General features: G+C 49.5%; 3 protein-coding genes across 3 annotated transcripts; all 3 read left to right on the top strand.

Moving 5' to 3' along the window:
- Window positions 1–4,009: 4,009 nt before the first annotated feature.
- Window positions 4,010–5,457, top strand: LOC119294801 (chemocyanin-like). Its single transcript, XM_037573071.1, has 2 exons — window positions 4,010–4,286; window positions 4,951–5,457. Exons 1-2 carry the CDS (start codon window positions 4,112–4,114, stop codon window positions 5,148–5,150), a joined length of 375 nt encoding a protein of 124 aa, XP_037428968.1. The 5' UTR covers window positions 4,010–4,111; the 3' UTR covers window positions 5,151–5,457.
- Window positions 5,458–8,636: 3,179 nt separating this feature from the next.
- Window positions 8,637–9,536, top strand: LOC119293276 (basic blue protein-like). Its single transcript, XM_037571800.1, has 2 exons — window positions 8,637–9,016; window positions 9,115–9,536. The coding sequence occupies exons 1-2, from the start codon at window positions 8,833–8,835 to the stop codon at window positions 9,312–9,314; spliced, it is 384 nt and encodes a 127-aa protein (XP_037427697.1). The 5' UTR covers window positions 8,637–8,832; the 3' UTR covers window positions 9,315–9,536.
- A 3,031-nt stretch (window positions 9,537–12,567) lies between these two features.
- Window positions 12,568–14,426, top strand: LOC119294800 (microsomal glutathione S-transferase 3-like). The gene is made up of 4 exons (XM_037573070.1): window positions 12,568–12,754; window positions 12,849–12,924; window positions 13,040–13,212; window positions 14,137–14,426. Exons 1-4 carry the CDS (start codon window positions 12,642–12,644, stop codon window positions 14,219–14,221), a joined length of 447 nt encoding a protein of 148 aa, XP_037428967.1. The 5' UTR covers window positions 12,568–12,641; the 3' UTR covers window positions 14,222–14,426.
- The last annotated feature ends 1,608 nt before the right edge of the window (window positions 14,427–16,034 follow it).

The raw sequence follows: 16,034 nt of genomic DNA, 5'->3' as shown, positions 1-16,034 counted from the left end.
TTTCAGTCAATCAAGGGAGGAAATTGTTGCTGTTTTGAAGTAATCAAGGCAGGAAATTGCTACTGACAAATTGGTTCCAGTATTATTGGAAACAATCATTTTGTTTCTGTTTTTGAAGTAACCATAAATCACTTCACAGGGCTACTGTATAGCAGAATTAACACAGGGAGGAATCAATCACTTCACTGTTGATTTGTGTGCAGAATTTGTAACTGACAAATTTCACAGTGATCAATTTGGATGGCGTGCAGAATTCCTGTGTATGACAGTTTCAGAAATTGTAATTTGTGTGCAGATCAGAAGGTCATCAGTTCGAACCTTCTTGGGCCCTTTTGTTTTAAATTTTCTTCCTTGCTTTCTTCAAAGAAACATGGTGATGAATGGTCAAGATTTCATCATTGCTGCCATAAGGGCAACAAGCTGGGGCTAGCTCACTATGAATATACTGTTAAATGAAATTCTGTTCACTATGTAAATGGTCAGATTTTGCAAGCATGATTTATCAGATTGTAATGTCATGATTTGTCAATATGTGAATGTTTTCAGTATGCTGCTGTACAAAAGCTGAAAAATTAATTCAGTTAAAGCAGAAATGCAGAGTGTATGTAACAGAAAATTCAGCTAAAGAAGAAGTGTAGAGTGTATGTAACAGAAAATTCAGTTATATTGAAACACGAATGTTTTCAATATGTTGCTGTACAGTGTATGCATATTTTCATTGGACAACGCATAGATAGACCAACGCATAGATAGACCAATTGTGAGACCAAGAGAATTTAGCTAACACTGGATAGATATGTCTCCTTGCAACAATCTCTAAGCTAATACTGGACAGAGATATCTTAGCTCTTAGCTAACACTGGACAGAGATATCTTAGCCCTTAGCTAACACTGGACAGAGATGTATGCTTGCTTCAGTTAAACTAGAAGTGATGTTGACAGCACACTTTACTAGGGTACATCTCAGTTTACAAGAGTACATCTCACATTCACTAAAATTCAGTAATCAGGGAAGAAGTGGTTCAGAGACTACGCACATTCAGTAAATTCAGTAAACATGAAGTAGAGAAGAGCGGTTCAGACCCAAGCTGTAGGCGTTGGTGATGGAGATGACCCAGGCTGTAGGACTTGGCGATGATCTGCAGCAGAGGATAGAATTTGTAGCGGCCGCCGCTGATAACTAGATCTTCAACTGCCAGATCATGTGGTAGCTTCAGGTCTCCAGCCCCTGCGACACGCTTAACCATAAGATATCCTCTTCATGCTATGCAGATTTCACTCCGTCCCGCGGCAGCACTCCGGTCCATCAACCCAGGACGTAGACCGTGATGAGCAACGTCTTTCTACCTGACAATGCCGCGCACAGCCCAATTCTTCAGAGGCTTCTCCGACCGGACGGAGAAAACTAGCCGACCTACTGCAAGAGGCGACGCGGAACGACACCGGAGAGAGTGCCGCCGCTGCCGCTGCCGGAGAGCCAGACAGCAGCAAGAGCGGACAGCAGTCCGTCGCTGCAGCAGCTGGGAAGTCTGTGTCGGAGCCCAGCTCCGGCTGCAGCACGGAGCCGACACCGGTGAGGGAGGCCAGGAGCCGGAAAGAGCGGGCCTGGTACGCCGGCCGCTGCTGCCTACCGACCTTCGTCCACAGCCTGGCTCTAGATGAGGAGGGGCGGCAGAAGACGGGCCCTTGCCCCTGCGCTGTCTGACGGACGGTCCGCAGTCGACAGCGTGCTTTGTAAGGTATAGTGCGGGTTATTTTGTGCTAAGGCGAGGGGGGTAATTGTAAAAAGTGCGGCGCTGACCGGCTGTGCTGACTAGGCTCCACTTGTCGTCGTTTGATTGGCTAGGTCTAAATTTGCACCTTGGCTGCAAGTTGTAGGATGTAATAGTTTGGTTTTGCAAGTTTTGGACTAGATCATCACATTTAGGACAAGTTTCAGGATCTGCGGTGCTATTACCTCTTGCTCTTGCTACCCAACCAGAGTGCGCTTTTACGGAATTCCTGAACATGGTTCGGTTCTTACGCATAGCTGCCTCATACAGAGACCCAAAATCCAGACACGATCACATGACTTGCTTTCAACTAGCCTCTTTTTTCTCTCTCGTTTTCCGGAGCCGAACATTCAACCATAGATACGCCGCTGGCGTACGTTGTGGGAGTGCGCCCAAGCCGCTTGCCTCCACTGTGAATCTGTGATTTGAAAATTGACGATAGCTAGAGTACTGACTTCGATCGGGGACACGTATTGAAAAGGCCGGGCTTTGCATGCGTGATTAATTTCTTCGGGGCCTTCGCATTAGCATACAAGATTATGAAAAGGAGTATGAGAAGGAGAGCGGTGTTTTGGCTCCTAGGTGCATATGCATCACATTTTAAAAAGTTAAAAAATTTGGAACAAAAATTCCACGTGTATATCCGGACATTTTATGTGCGTTCACAAGGTTTCGGTGAAAAACGACGTTTTTTGTGGCTTGTGTAAAAAAGATAAAGAAATGCCTCATGAATAGTTAGAATGAAGCATCAGAAATTGTCTTTTTTACACAAGCCATAAAAAACGTCTTTGGCTCCTAGGTGCATACAGAATTAGGTTTTCCTGAAGCAAGATCTCGTTGGTGTTCGTCTACGTTCCTGTGTCTTCAGATTGGATCCTTCCGATCTATGTTATTCTTCGTCTGCGGCGATTGCTGTTCTGGTGCGTTGGTCCTATGGGGCCTTAGCACGACGACTTCCCGACTGTCTACTACAACAAGTTGTGCCCGACTCTGATGATGGAGGGGCGATGACGGCGGCGCGCCTTCGGCTCGCTTCAGTGCTTGTAGTCGTCACTAGGTGGTCTACGGATCTGGATGTAATTTTTATTATTTTTACTATTCGTTGTACTGCCATGATTGAAGATGAATAGATCGAAAGATTTCCTGCAAAAAAAAAAGAAGTCTCAGTGTATCTGGCGTACGTGATGGGAGTGCGCCCAAACCGCTTGCCTCCATTGTGATTTGAAAATTGAAGATACGTAGCTAGACTACTCCAGAAAGACTTCGATCGGGGGCACGTACGGGTTGACCCGGGCTTGCATGCTTGATTTCTTCGGTGCCTTCCCATTAGCATATACTACCATTACAAAAAGGAGTAGCAGAAGGACAAAATTAGGTTTTCTGGAAGCAGGAGGAGTATGTTCAAAGCAAGTCTCAGTGTAGTTGGCGAACGTGATGACTGATGCGGAGCTTTCAATTCTGCACTGAGCTCTTGCTGTGTTTATGGCACCAGTACTACGTACTTACGTAGTGCTCACATGCCTAGCTGCATGCATGCTGCAGTGCAAGAAAAACATTCACTTAATTAACTGTACGCATGAAAAATAAATCTAGTACCTACTACATGCATGGAGTATATCACAACTGCATGCATGCAGTAAGTGTGTCGTGTACGCTCAACCCTGAAATTAAGGAGGACTGACCTCCCCTCCCGGTTGAACTCGCCGAATCCACTTGACCTAACTCGAAGGTCGGAGCATGCACGCATGGTCGAAATGGAAACGTACCGGACGGCCTCCGACGGACAGCGAAACAGCTCGGCGTCCTCTAGCTTAGCCAGCTCCCCGTCGACCGGGTCTCCCTTCTCCTTTCCATTCCCATCGATCAGCGTTCAGCAGCACCGTTCACTCGCCGCTTTCCACGCTCGCTTGACTAACTTCACGATCCATTTGCCCTGCCAGTAAACTAAGCCGGTCCAGAGGTATGGCCACCTCCATGTTGGGTTTGGGTGGTTGGCCGGTTTCAACCCAAGTAAATTCCTCTACGACCACCAACCTTGCCCAGCTAGGAAGCCCGGTGTGGGCTCTCCCCTTAGGCTTGGACCCGCACCGGCACGGCACTGCACGGCTTCCACAATGGCTCGACGTTCACACGCGCCGCGCCGCTGTGGCAACCCGTGTGGTAGCAGCCACACTCTTGGCCTCTCAGTCTTTGCCATGCGCTGGCACGGTGGGTGGCCGCCTATAAAAGGAGGCCCCGAGCACCACCACCCACCCAAGCCTCCACTCGTACCCACGCACTCCTCCCAGTCTTCACTTCCTCTGCTCCTGCACCCCCCTTCCCGAGCTCAGCAGCTAGCCATGGCGCAGGGAAGCGGCAGCGCTACCGCCGTGCTCGTGCTGGTCCTCCTCTGCGTGCTCCTCCACGGCGACTTCGCCGAGTCCAAGGTGTACACCGTCGGCGACCGCGCCGGCTGGGCCCTCAGCTCCGGCGGCTGGCCCAGGGGCAAGCGCTTCCGCGCCGGCGACGTGCTGCGTGAGTGCTCGCCCTCCCACCCATGCGTGCCACGTTAATTACTTTCTTCTTCCAGCTTCACTCTCGTCTCGCACTACGCTACAAGCTCGATCACGGCAAGCATAGCTAGCTAGGGTCCCGTTGCCCTCAGTAGTCAGTAGAGCAGACGTAACATGTCTGTGGCAAGAGTACGCCATGCACTGTGGGTCGTGCATGCTTGCTGAGTCGCAGTCGCTGCCAAGAGAAGAGACGCATGCGCGCCTCAGTGCTCCACTGCGGTGAAAAAGAGTGACTTTTCACTCCGACGAGCCGGGAAACGCCACGCGGGCTTCCTTGCGCCACTATAGCAACACTCTGGGACGGAGCCAGGAAATTTTGCTAATGGGTTCGCTAAGGGTTTGAGTATGAATTAACTATTGTATGCAGTGGTGGAGTTTGCTAGAAATTTCCATATAATCTCGCTAAAAGAAAATATCTGATCCATGGTTGGGGGCCAATGCTCCCCTCCCCCCTCATAACATTATTCAAAGGGGTCATTCTAGACCTTCTGTGTAGGCGGCAGATAAATTCTATTGGGTTCACTTGAACACAACCTTTCTACGCTGGCTCCGCCGTTGGCAACACTGTTTATTTTCTCGTACGTCCGTGCTAACTTGTGGGCTGAAATAAATGTACGTGGGTGCAGTGTTCAGGTACGGGCGCGGGGCTCACAACGTGGTGGCGGTGAGCGCGGCGGCGTACAAGTCGTGCAGCGCGGCGAGGGGCGGCAGGACGTACAACTCCGGCAGCGACCGCGTCACGCTCTCCCGCGGCACCAACTACTTCATCTGCAGCGTCCCCGGCCACTGCCAGGCCGGCATGAAGATGGCCGTCACCGCCGCGTGATCCGTCTCTCCGACCACCGGCCAGCCGGCCGGCCGGTGCTTATTAATCAACTTTAGTTTACTTTCCGTCTTCGATTTACTGAAGCTACGAACTGCATGATGCGTAGTACGTGTTCAAATAAAATGCCCGCGTCCCGGCTCTCGAGTTCGTGGGTGTTGGGCCGTCTGGCCGCTTGGTACTAGCTCGAGAGAAATTAATAGAGCGTGTTTTGTGTGCAGTGCACGTGAGCAAAGGAATAACTCTGGTGTTCCGGTTGTGTGTGCTTTAATGCTTGTATATCAGATTTTTGAGTTGTTGTGTGATTACTCATCCGTTTCTTTTTACTCTGTGCATAAGTTATGTTTAAGGCCGAGCACTCCTTTGGCTTGGCCGCGGCCGCCGGCTAAATTCGCTGCCTGGACGGTGCTTTCATGTAGGAGGACGGGTCTGCTGCGGGTGGGTATGATCCTTCGGCGTCAAGATGGAAGTGTAATCTTTGCAGCATACAGGTGTATATTCAATTGCAACGACGCATTGAAAGCGGAACTGCATGCGATCATGCAAGGCATGGCACTAGCCGTGCAGCATTCTTGCATGCCAATTGTTGTACAGTCAGACTCAGCATCGGCGTTGGCAGCATTGACCGGGGAGAGCTTAACCCGGTCAGCTTATGGACACTTGGTGACGGAGATCAAGCATCATATGGAGACTCGGTAGTTTGTTCCATCAAAAATCAAGCGTGAGCAAAATAGGGTAGCACATCAGTTGGCATTGTATAGTCGTACGAAGTTCACTACTGCTGTATGGCTAGGGAGAAGCCCTTCTTGTATCAAGGATTTGGTGCCTCTTGATTGTAACCATATGCATATGGAATAAAACTCTCTTTCTATCGGCAAAAATAAATAAAAAATAAGTTATGTTTAAAGTCAAATTCGTAAAGTTTGATCAAGTTTATATTTTAAAAAATATCAACATCTATCTAAAATACTAAAGATACAATATGAAAATTAAATCTATGATACTCCTACATCTAATGACATTGATTTGGTAGAGTGAATGTTGACAATTTTTGTTACAAATTTGTTCAGACTTTACGAAAGTTGACTTAAGACAAATCTTACATCATGTCTGGAGTAAATACAAGGGCCGTGATATCTAGCGATCAGTCGAGAGGGAGAGAGGCCGATCAAACGATTTAGTTCGCCAAGGACCCAAATATCTCGTGGAGACACAGATATGTGCTTGTCGAAAAGGAAAAAGTAGAATAAAAAAACCGAGCTTCCGGCTACGGGTTTTATCTTATGCTTTTTTTGTGGAAAAAACGTCAGTCGAAATCTATTAACATGGGACCTAATTTCAAAGATCTCGACGCGACAAATCCAACGCATGAAAAAAATTAAAGATAGAAGTGACCTTTGCATGGGGTACCACTTTAAGAGTAATTTTGCTCCCCCTCTCTATGTGGTAGGAGAGAGCCCAACACAGCGCAACTAGTGTGTTCCCAACTCGTGACAAACAACGGGACCTCCTATATGTCGCTCGCTGCATCCAGTAGTAGCTGAGTGCATAGGGTGATCCAACTAGGCCGACCTACCAACCGCTAATGTAGCGCGGAGACGTAGCATAGTTGCATGTGTTTGTATTATATGAACAAAATATTGAAAAACACATATATGTAGCCATCAGTCAAGAGGTAGAGAAACCGATCAAACACTTTAGTTCACCAAGGATCCTAATATCTCGGGAGGCACATATATGTGCTTCTCGAGAAGGAAAAGAAGTACGAAAAACCATGCTCCCGGCTATGGGTTTTTTCGTGAAAAAAGTTTTCCGTTGAAATCTATTAATATGGGATCTCGTTCTGAAGATCTCGACGTGAGAAATCCAACGCATGATGAAAATGTGATATGGAAGTGACCTTTCAGGAATACCTCTTTAGAAGTAATTTTGCTCCCTCTCTGTGGTAGGAGAGAGCTCAACACCTTCTCTCTATATAAACAAAAGGAGAGCCCAACACAACGCAACTAACATGTTCTCTACTAGTAGCAAACAACGGGACCTCCCGCATCCAGCAGTAGCAGGGTGCATAGCGTGATCCAATTGGGCCGACCTACTAGCGGCTACTGTAGCACGGTGCCATAGCATACTTGCATGTGTTTGAATTATGTGAACTTTTTTTTTTGGAAAACACATAAAATTTTTGAACAGTTTTTGAGAGCACAAAAAAATTGTTTTTTTTTTGTAAAAAACACGAATTCAAATTTGGAAGAAAGCTGAACATTTTAAAAAAGATGAACAAATTGTTAAAACTTGAGATTTCTTAAATTATGTTCATTTAAAGAAATCAACCAAATAAAGATTATAAACATTTCTGAAATTGAAACACTTTTTGTAAAACATGGACACATTTTTGAATTTACAAATATTTTTAGAATCTTTCAAAAAATGAAGATTTTATATTATTTTTCGAAAAATTGTTTATTAAAATACAGAACATATTTTAAAAAATGAATAGATATTGAAATACTAAATAAAATTTGATGATTTTTTTACATTTTTTGAAATTTTGAATTGTTGAAAAAATGAAAAGAAAAGAAAAACGAAACCAAGTAAAAGAAACTAACAGACGAAACAGGTTCAAAAACCCTAAAGAAGGTTCCCCAAAACGGAAGAAAACCAAACAGAAAACACTATTCTAAAGCTGGATAATGGGCCGGCCCAGTTTGCCGCTAGCTCGGTCGTTTATATGTGTTGGATTGACTATTTGACGCAGAGAGCGTCATATAGGAAATTCGGCAAACAACAGGGTTTCAGACAACAGAGCAGATGACATTTTGCTCAGTTGGCGTAAACGGCAATACAAAACAACCAAGCAGGTCGGTGAAGAAATGCTGAAGCTGCTAGTGGGCATTCGGTTGTTCAAGGGCAAGGAAAACATACCGCGTCTCCGATACGGATGCAACCTCATGACTTCATGAAGCCAAGTCTCACCATGACTTACCCCTCTTTATCAGCCATTCATTAAAGATCCGACGTATCAAATTGGCCCATATTCCGAACTAAGAATCTTAAAAGTGTTTAGATTTTTTTTTTGAATAAGTCATAAATGTTTCATTTGTATCATGGGAAAGTTTCAACCCACTTGGATGTATGGTTTGTGATTAAATAGCCTTTTGAGCTCAAATAAATAAAAATGTGTATTCACAAACGAAATATTTATGTTTTTCCAATTTCTTTTGAACATTTTAAAAAATAGTTTGGAACATTTTAATGGATGTTGAACATTTTAAAAAATAGTTTTGAATAAGTCATAAATGTTTCATTTGTATCACAGTGAGACTTGGCTTCTTGGCATCCCTCCGATCGATGCCAGTAGGCCGGCATCGATGCCATGAATGTTACACTGGTGCGATCACGGGCTCGCGTCCTATGCCGCATTGAAGCCATCCACTACACTGCGGCCTCCTGCGACGCCACGCTACGGGCATTGATTGTACTGCGCTCCCGCGCCCCGAGGCGGCCTGCCACCGGCCAGCTGCACCACGCTCCGGTTCCCTTCCCTTCACCTTCAGCTGCTGCTGCCTGCTGGGTCTACTTCACAGCATTGCCACCTTCATTTGTGAGCGCCCTCCTTCGCTTGCATCACCAGTCACCACTCACCACTCCCTCGGAGGTGAAAGCGCTCCGGCGGGTGGCTAGCGAAATGGCCGGGGGAAGAGGCGGCGCAAGGCGAGGCGCCGTCGTCGCCGCCGCGGCGCTCGCCGTCGCGTGCTGCTGCATGGGCGTCGCCAGCGCGGCCCCCTACTACGTCGGCGACGGCGGCGGCTGGTCCCTCAGCAGCGCCAGCTGGCCCAACGGGAAGCAGTTCCGCGCCGGCGACGTCCTCGGTAAGTGAAAACCTAATTAACGCACACATCTTGCGTTCAGATGGGGTATGGCTGAAGGTTTATGACGGTTCTCTTCTTTTCTGGGCGCGGTCGCGCAGTGTTCAGGTACAACCCGTTGATCCACAACGTGGTGGCGGTGGGCGAGGAGGGGTACAGCCGGTGCACCACGCCGGCGGGGTCGAGGACCTACGAGTCCGGCAACGACGCCGTGAGGCTGGCCAGGGGCGACAACCGCTTCATGTGCACCCGCCTCTACCACTGCAACTTCGGGATGAAGATGGTCGTCAACGCCGCCTGACAGTCTGCACTGCATTCCTCTGTTACATTTGGTTGCCGTGAGGGATTGTTTGCTGTGTTTCTGTGGGTGTTAGACGACTATCTGCGTGTGGTGTATTGACTCTGACGGAATGTGAGTGTTCGTTCTTATTATTTGTGATGAATGGGAAGTTCATTGCCTATCCTACGACGACGACGACGATGTTTCCTTCCTTTTATTCATTTTCAGTGACTCGTTTAGTCATTGTGTTCATTCCAAAGCACGCACTGGTTGTGGTTGGTGATCCACCGGTTGGTCATTCAGACCTGAAAATGTGATGCACTTCTGAGTTCTGACCGGCTGGTTGCAGTTCTACACTGCTTTTTTGCTGTGTGACGGCGGGCGTTGCGTTCCGCGGACACGGCCATGCAGGCGTCCACCACGCTCGAGTCCTCGGACTCCGGCGGGACGACTAGCGCCTCCGTCGGGTTATCTTGCAACGGCTCCGTCGAGGGTGGAACGGACTGAAACGGTGGGGGAAAGCGTGATCGATGTGGAGGTAGTGGGAAAGGGCATGCATTGGCATGGAAACAATGGTGGGAATATCCAAGTGTGTGGGCTCCGGGTGGGCCAGGCGTGTCGGATTCTGATGTGACGCGGGTCCGAATGCTCACAAACCTCCACTATGTTTGGTTCCACTTCTGGATATTTTTTATAACCGTCGTTAGATGGCAAAACTTTTCAGACCGTCCAATCCGAACATCTAGAACGATTTGATGATCCACATTGAAGTTGTCATTGCGTTTTTATATCAGTAGTAGGTGATAACGGAATTGTGTGTGTGTGAGAGAGAAAGATTCGGTGGTGTTAAACGACGACTATATGCATGCCTGGCAAAATGTGTTTGTTTTTACTATTTTCTATTTTGCTAATATGTTCTTAGTATTTCTGGTGATGGTAAGTTCATGCCTCTGCCAACGCCGACGATGATCCCTTCCTTTCAAGCATTTCCAGTGACTCATCTTAATCCTCGTGTTCGTAGGAAAGCACACTCTTTCTTTTGACAAAAAAAAATCCAGATCTATTATAAAAGTTCATCGAAAGTACAAGCATCTTAAACATAATAAAAAACTACATCGAGATTTCAGACCACCGAACGACCACTATCGTCGGCGGAACGAGCCACCGACGCGTCACTGTCCCCGATCAGACCTTGGCCTTGTTCATGACCTCTTGATTATTCAGACCTGAAGATGCGACACACTCTTGAGAGCATCTACAGCCGAGCGCCCCAAATCCGCCACAAACGTCTGGGCGGATGACCCGTTCAGTACCCGGTCACGAAAATGCGACCCAGACGGGCTCCTCAAATGGATCATAAACGCTTGGGCTGACTAGCACCCCTCATATCCAGCCCGAATATGGGCGGATACGAAGGAGGGGGTGGGGGCGCCCGGGCGCATCTGCCACGTCGGACGGACGTTGGGGTCCCATAGGAAACACTTCAAAAACCCGACAGTTCGAAGCTCGTCTCCTCCATCGAACCGACGACGCCACGCGACGACACTCTGGCGGGTCGCATAGTAAGCCGACCATCGACACCGAAACCCTACCCGTCCACATTTTCCCCCTCCCGTCCGTCCCGCCGCCACTTTCCACTCCTGTATGGCACCACTAGTAGCCATCCCCCACGCCGCTGGGTAAGGAGCTGTCCATATCTAACGCCAGCAGAGCGCCTGCTGCATCTCCTTGAGTAGATCCAGGCAAGGCGTGAAGACCGGATCGCCGCGGGGTTACCTCCGGATGCAGTGGATCTAGAGGAGGACTTGGAGGAGGAGGAAGAGGAGGAGGAGACGGAGGAGGATGTGGGGGACACTAGGGACGCGGATCTACAGGCAGAGCAGCATGTCATCCTCGATTCCCTCCGCTTGGAGTCGGATGCGGACGCCAGATGCCGTCGTCGGTGGGAGATGGAGGCGGAGCACGCCGCGGAGGAGGAGGAGATGCTCGCGTATATGGATGAGGTCAAGTAGGAGGAGGAGGATGAGGAGGATCCCTCCTACGCGCTCGTCCATCCGACGCCCCGCACCGACGTCATGGACATCTGGGACGACGGATCGTAGGGAGGGTGTCGTAGTACGTAAATTTGTTTTACATGGTTTATATGGATTTAGGGGATGAAATACGAGAGATTTGGATGCAGATGAGCAAATTTAAGACGTGACCGATTACTGTCCGTGGACGCGTCAGATCGCATCCGTGGCCGTTTGGCGTCGGATTTGTAAGTCCGTTTGTAGATGCTGTAGCCCCTGGGCGATTTTACTCATGTAAAGTTATAAAAGTCCAAGTCTACAACCAGAAAGACCTGATCATTTCTAACTGCAATTTATCCCCCCATTTCGCACCATGCGTGCTCTGCATCACGACCACCTGCCCCACATCTTCTGAAAAGCAAGGAAATCAAACAAAATGACTGAACAGCGGAGCCGGAGCAGTTAGTGCTACCAAACGAACTGGAGACAAGACCCACATCAGTGTTCCATTTCCATGATTCATTACGAACAGCCCGGTGGACCGTTCACTCGCTTTCCACGCCGTGAACTACCAGCCCGCGATTTTCTTTCTTTTTCCGCAAGTCGAGAGCAGAGTCCACGTCATCTGTTGCTTCCACGATCTCCAACCGAAGACTTCTTCGACCTCTCTGCCTCTGTGTGCTCATGGTATCTGAAACCACGGAATTCCAAAGATCCACACCAGATTCATTCCAGAATCGAGATGTCGATGATTCCAATGGCGACGTTCAGGCAGACGTCACGCGTGACGCCGGCCAGCCTCCCGTTGACCTAGGCAGGGTCTTAGCGGCAAAGCTCTCTCCAGGTCAAATCGAACATCAAAATTGTAAAAACAATTGAACGTGTTCACTCCAAATTAGTAAGTACTCAATACTTTTTTTTTGAGGGTAACAAAGTACTCAATACTTACCTAGTACTAGTATCTATCGTCTTGAAATGTTTTTATTGAAAAAAAAGGCGTCTGGAATATCTCCAATGCCTCGCTGGAAAAAGTTAGGGACAGATCGGAGAAAAAGGGAAAGTATTTTTTTTTAGAAGAGAAAAAGGGAAAGTAATACTACTGTGCTGGCTGGCCCATTGGGCGGTTGGTCGTGGCCGAGATGGGCCCGAGGGAGCGAATCGGTCGAGGCTTTCTTGGGCCGGAGGGCAGGAACTTATTCTGAGACTTCTCCAGAGCCTTCCACTCTCTATATTATATATAGACCTTCGCTCCATCCCAATTCCCATCCAATCTCGGTTTCCAAGGAAGAAATAAAATCCAGAGAAACTCCAGAGAAGAGACCAAAGGTAGACGACGATGGCGGTGTTGGTGGAGCTGACCAAGGAATACGGCTACGTGGTGCTCGTCGTGGTGGCCTACGCCTTCCTCAACTTCTGGATGAGCTTCCAGGTCGGCGCCGCCCGCAAGAAGTAGGTGTTTCTTTCTTCATTGATTTGCCCATTCATGTCCTGTAGAATTTGATTTTGGAGCTTGACGATCCTGCGCCGCCGCTTGTTCTTTCAGGTACAAGGTGTTCTACCCCACCATGTACGCCACCGAGGCGGAGAACAAGGACGCCAAGCGCTTCAACTGCGTCCAGGTCCGCCGCCGCCGCCGCCAGATTCCCTCTCCGCCCCGCTGATTTCATTTCGTCTCTGTTATTCGAGCGAGTTGACTGAACGAATTCTTGTGGGCTTGTGTTGTGGGGATTGCAGAGGGGGCACCAGAACTCGCTGGAGATGATGCCGCTCTTCTTCGTCACGGTGCTGCTCGGTGGCCTGCAGCACCCGGTCGTCGCCGCCGCGCTGGGGCTCCTCTACACCGTCGCCAGGTTCTTCTACTTCAAGGGCTACGCCACCGGCGTCCCGGAGAACCGCCTCAAGCTTGGGTACGATTTCCCTTTTTTCTCTGCTCAGCGATGAGCAACCCTGCAGATGATTCAGATGATAATGGCATCCAAATCAAATGCCTGGGGAGAGATCCCCTTAATTTCCAGCATGTTTTACTGCTAGTTTCTTAGGAAATTCTCAGTCCTGGGAATCATACATGCTACAGTTGATTTCATTCACATGGTAGTATTAGTCAACCACACTCAACTCATTAATGCGGTGAGTGGGCAGAGCAGGGCTCAACTTGGTGCTGCTCCACTAACCAAGTCATGTCAAAGGTGTGCTCATAATGAGCGGCTTCGATGATTCTCACCGACGACCTGAAGTACGTAGCTTTGAAGCGTTTCTTCAACCTCCTGCACAGAGAGAGATGCCTTTTGTCTCCAATTCTTCATTCACAATTTTGCCTGAGGCCCCAGCAGCTAACAGCTAGCGCCCCACTACTGCTTGCCTGCAAATCTTTTTCTGAATTGACATGGGCCATTGCTGTAGGTGAAGGAAGACCTTGGTTGGTAGGTGAGATTCATTCACATTGCATCGTAAAGTAGGACATTGGTTATTGGATGTGATGCTGCAATCCTACCTAAGCTTCTCACGGTCAAAAATAAATAAAATCCTACCTAAGCTTCTCACGGTCAAAAATAAATAAAATCCTACCTAAGCTTCTGTGCCTCCTATGTCAACCACCCCGGTTTTATGAACGATGAGTGGGAGGGGCAAAGTTGTGAACTCTGAATTGAGTATGAAAAATGGTTGACCTGAACCAAATTTGTAGCCTATGATGCCGAATAACGCGTCGATGAGCCCGAACTTGCATTGTCATCAAAGAATTTCATTTCCTTGTTGTCCATGTCCAAGTCTGACTTTTTATTGAAGTGGTTCTGATCTTGTCGATTTTCTTTTCGCTTTGGTGAACTCTGCAGGGGGCTCAACTTCTTGGCGATCATCGGGCTGATCCTCTGCACGGCGTCGTTCGGCATCAACCTTGTCATCAGGGAGGCGATCTGAGGCTCCGGACTGATGTGCCTGACTTGATAGACATTGTGACCCGAGTCATTTAGACGTGGAGGTGGTGTCTTTTATAGTGTCCAAAAAAGTGTGTACGTCTGTTTTACTCACAGAATAAGGCTGGTTGGAGACGGTTTGTAACATCGAGGTTTTGTAGCTTTTGCAGCACAGTTTTAAATATGGTGGTGAATCTCCTTCCAATTTCCTTTCCTTGCCTGACGTCTCCGGGACATGATGATGTTCGTTGTTATGTCCGAAGAATTTTAACGTTATGTAATGTTGTATGCGCCTGTGTCTGATACAATCATAAGCTGGAGAGGCAATCTTAGGCCTCCAGCGTGTGCCAGAAGAGAAGTTTTGCTTCCCTCGTACAGGACATGTAGAGGAAACAAAGTAGATCTGTGGCAATTGTCACGCCATGGCCATCGCTGGGGTACCCAAAAGGTGACGCTCCCCATTTTAAAAGACGGTCCCCGCCCCCCGCCCCCCCGCGTCGCCCCCGCCCGGGCGACTCGGGCGGGATCCCAACCCTAGCCGCCGGGGCTCCCCCTCCTTCCATCCCTCCCTCCGCCGCCGCCGAAGGACGCCGCCGGCCTTTTGCCCGGGGGCTGACGGTGGTGGCGGGGGCCTTTCCTCTCTCCCGCGCCATGGGGATGGTGCGGAGCTCCGCGGCGTGAGGTGGCACGGCCGATCTGGCCTCCGTGGCGTGGCGGGCCTGCCTTGACCGGCGGCAGCGCGGCGGCGGCCTCGTCCTAGGGCGGTGGTGGTGGCGGTTGCGGCGGCCGGCCCTGCGTCGGGCAGCGGCCTTGGCTGCGTTCGGCGGTGGTGGCCGGATCTGCAGCGGCGGACCATCTGTCCTCGGATCGGCGGTGGCGGTATGGAGGGCCTGGTGGTTGGGTCGGCGCCATGTGTGGTTTGCCCTCCGGACAGATCCGATCTGCCCGGTGCGGCTTGCTCGATGTGCGGCGGCTCAGATCGGCGGCGACCCGTGCGCACAATACGTGATGGAGGTTCTTCGAGCGGATCCGGGTGAAAACCTTGTGCTCGGCTTGTTGCCAAGACCGGCGTTGGTGGCACCCTGTGGTGTCATTACCTTCTTGAAGGCATCGCCGTGGAGAAGCTCTAGACCTCTATCCGCTACCTCCGGGGGAAACCCTAGATCAGTTGATCGGATGATGGCGACGCGTTGGTGTCGTTTCCTCCTTGGGGGCGTCATTCTTGGAGGCGTACATGGGATCGAGGGACCAGCGGGTGCCTTATTGGTGGAGCGGTACTTCATCCTTCACATTGATGACGGCGAATCTCGGCGGCGTGGTGCAGTGGAGACTCGGCGCCCGATGCGCGGGGATGGACTCGCGCAGGTGGAGGTAGTTGTTTGGCGTCAAGGTGGCGTCGATGACGGAGTGGCCTGACAAGGTAGAAGCCTCAATATCTGCTCTGAAGACGGACCTATGAAAGATGGCGGCGACGACACATGTGAGTGCGTCAGACCAGTTTATGCCCCAGACCCGGTATGTGGCTAGGCTGGAGCTTCTGGCTTTTGATGATAGGTTTAGGTGAGTAGACCGGGTATGTGGCCCAGGTAGCACCCCTTCATCATATGGATAGGAGTAGTGGCATATGTTGCCAAGATGGCGGATTCAGGCATATTGTTGTAATACTTTGTAAGGTCCTCGAGAATAATCAATAAAGTGGCCGTATGCATCTCCCAGATGCAGAGGCCGGGGGTCATCCTCCTTTTCTAAAAAAAAAAAAACCAAAAGGTGACAAAGTAAACCTCGCCAAGAAACAGCCGTACTCCCACTGGTATCTT

Source organism: Triticum dicoccoides, chromosome 4B (genome assembly GCF_002162155.2).
Source record: "Triticum dicoccoides isolate Atlit2015 ecotype Zavitan chromosome 4B, WEW_v2.0, whole genome shotgun sequence".
NCBI classification, from domain to species: domain Eukaryota; kingdom Viridiplantae; phylum Streptophyta; class Magnoliopsida; order Poales; family Poaceae; genus Triticum; species Triticum dicoccoides.
Note: the sequence above shows the minus strand (reverse complement) of the source record. Positions and strands in the feature narration are given on the sequence as shown.

Bases quoted from the DNA above. Each gene is read 5' to 3' on its own strand.
- LOC119294801 (XM_037573071.1), top strand. From the start codon at position 4,112: ATGGCGCAGGGAAGCGGCAGCGCTACCGCCGTGCTCGTGCTGGTCCTC. The intron at 4,287-4,950 runs GTGAGTGCTCGC...ACGTGGGTGCAG, and splicing joins CCGCGCCGGCGACGTGCTGC to TGTTCAGGTACGGGCGCGGG.
- LOC119293276 (XM_037571800.1), top strand. From the start codon at position 8,833: ATGGCCGGGGGAAGAGGCGGCGCAAGGCGAGGCGCCGTCGTCGCCGCC. The intron at 9,017-9,114 runs GTAAGTGAAAAC...GCGGTCGCGCAG, and splicing joins CCGCGCCGGCGACGTCCTCG to TGTTCAGGTACAACCCGTTG.
- LOC119294800 (XM_037573070.1), top strand. From the start codon at position 12,642: ATGGCGGTGTTGGTGGAGCTGACCAAGGAATACGGCTACGTGGTGCTC. The intron at 12,755-12,848 runs GTAGGTGTTTCT...TTGTTCTTTCAG, and splicing joins GTCGGCGCCGCCCGCAAGAA to GTACAAGGTGTTCTACCCCA. The intron at 13,213-14,136 runs GTACGATTTCCC...TGAACTCTGCAG, and splicing joins GAGAACCGCCTCAAGCTTGG to GGGGCTCAACTTCTTGGCGA.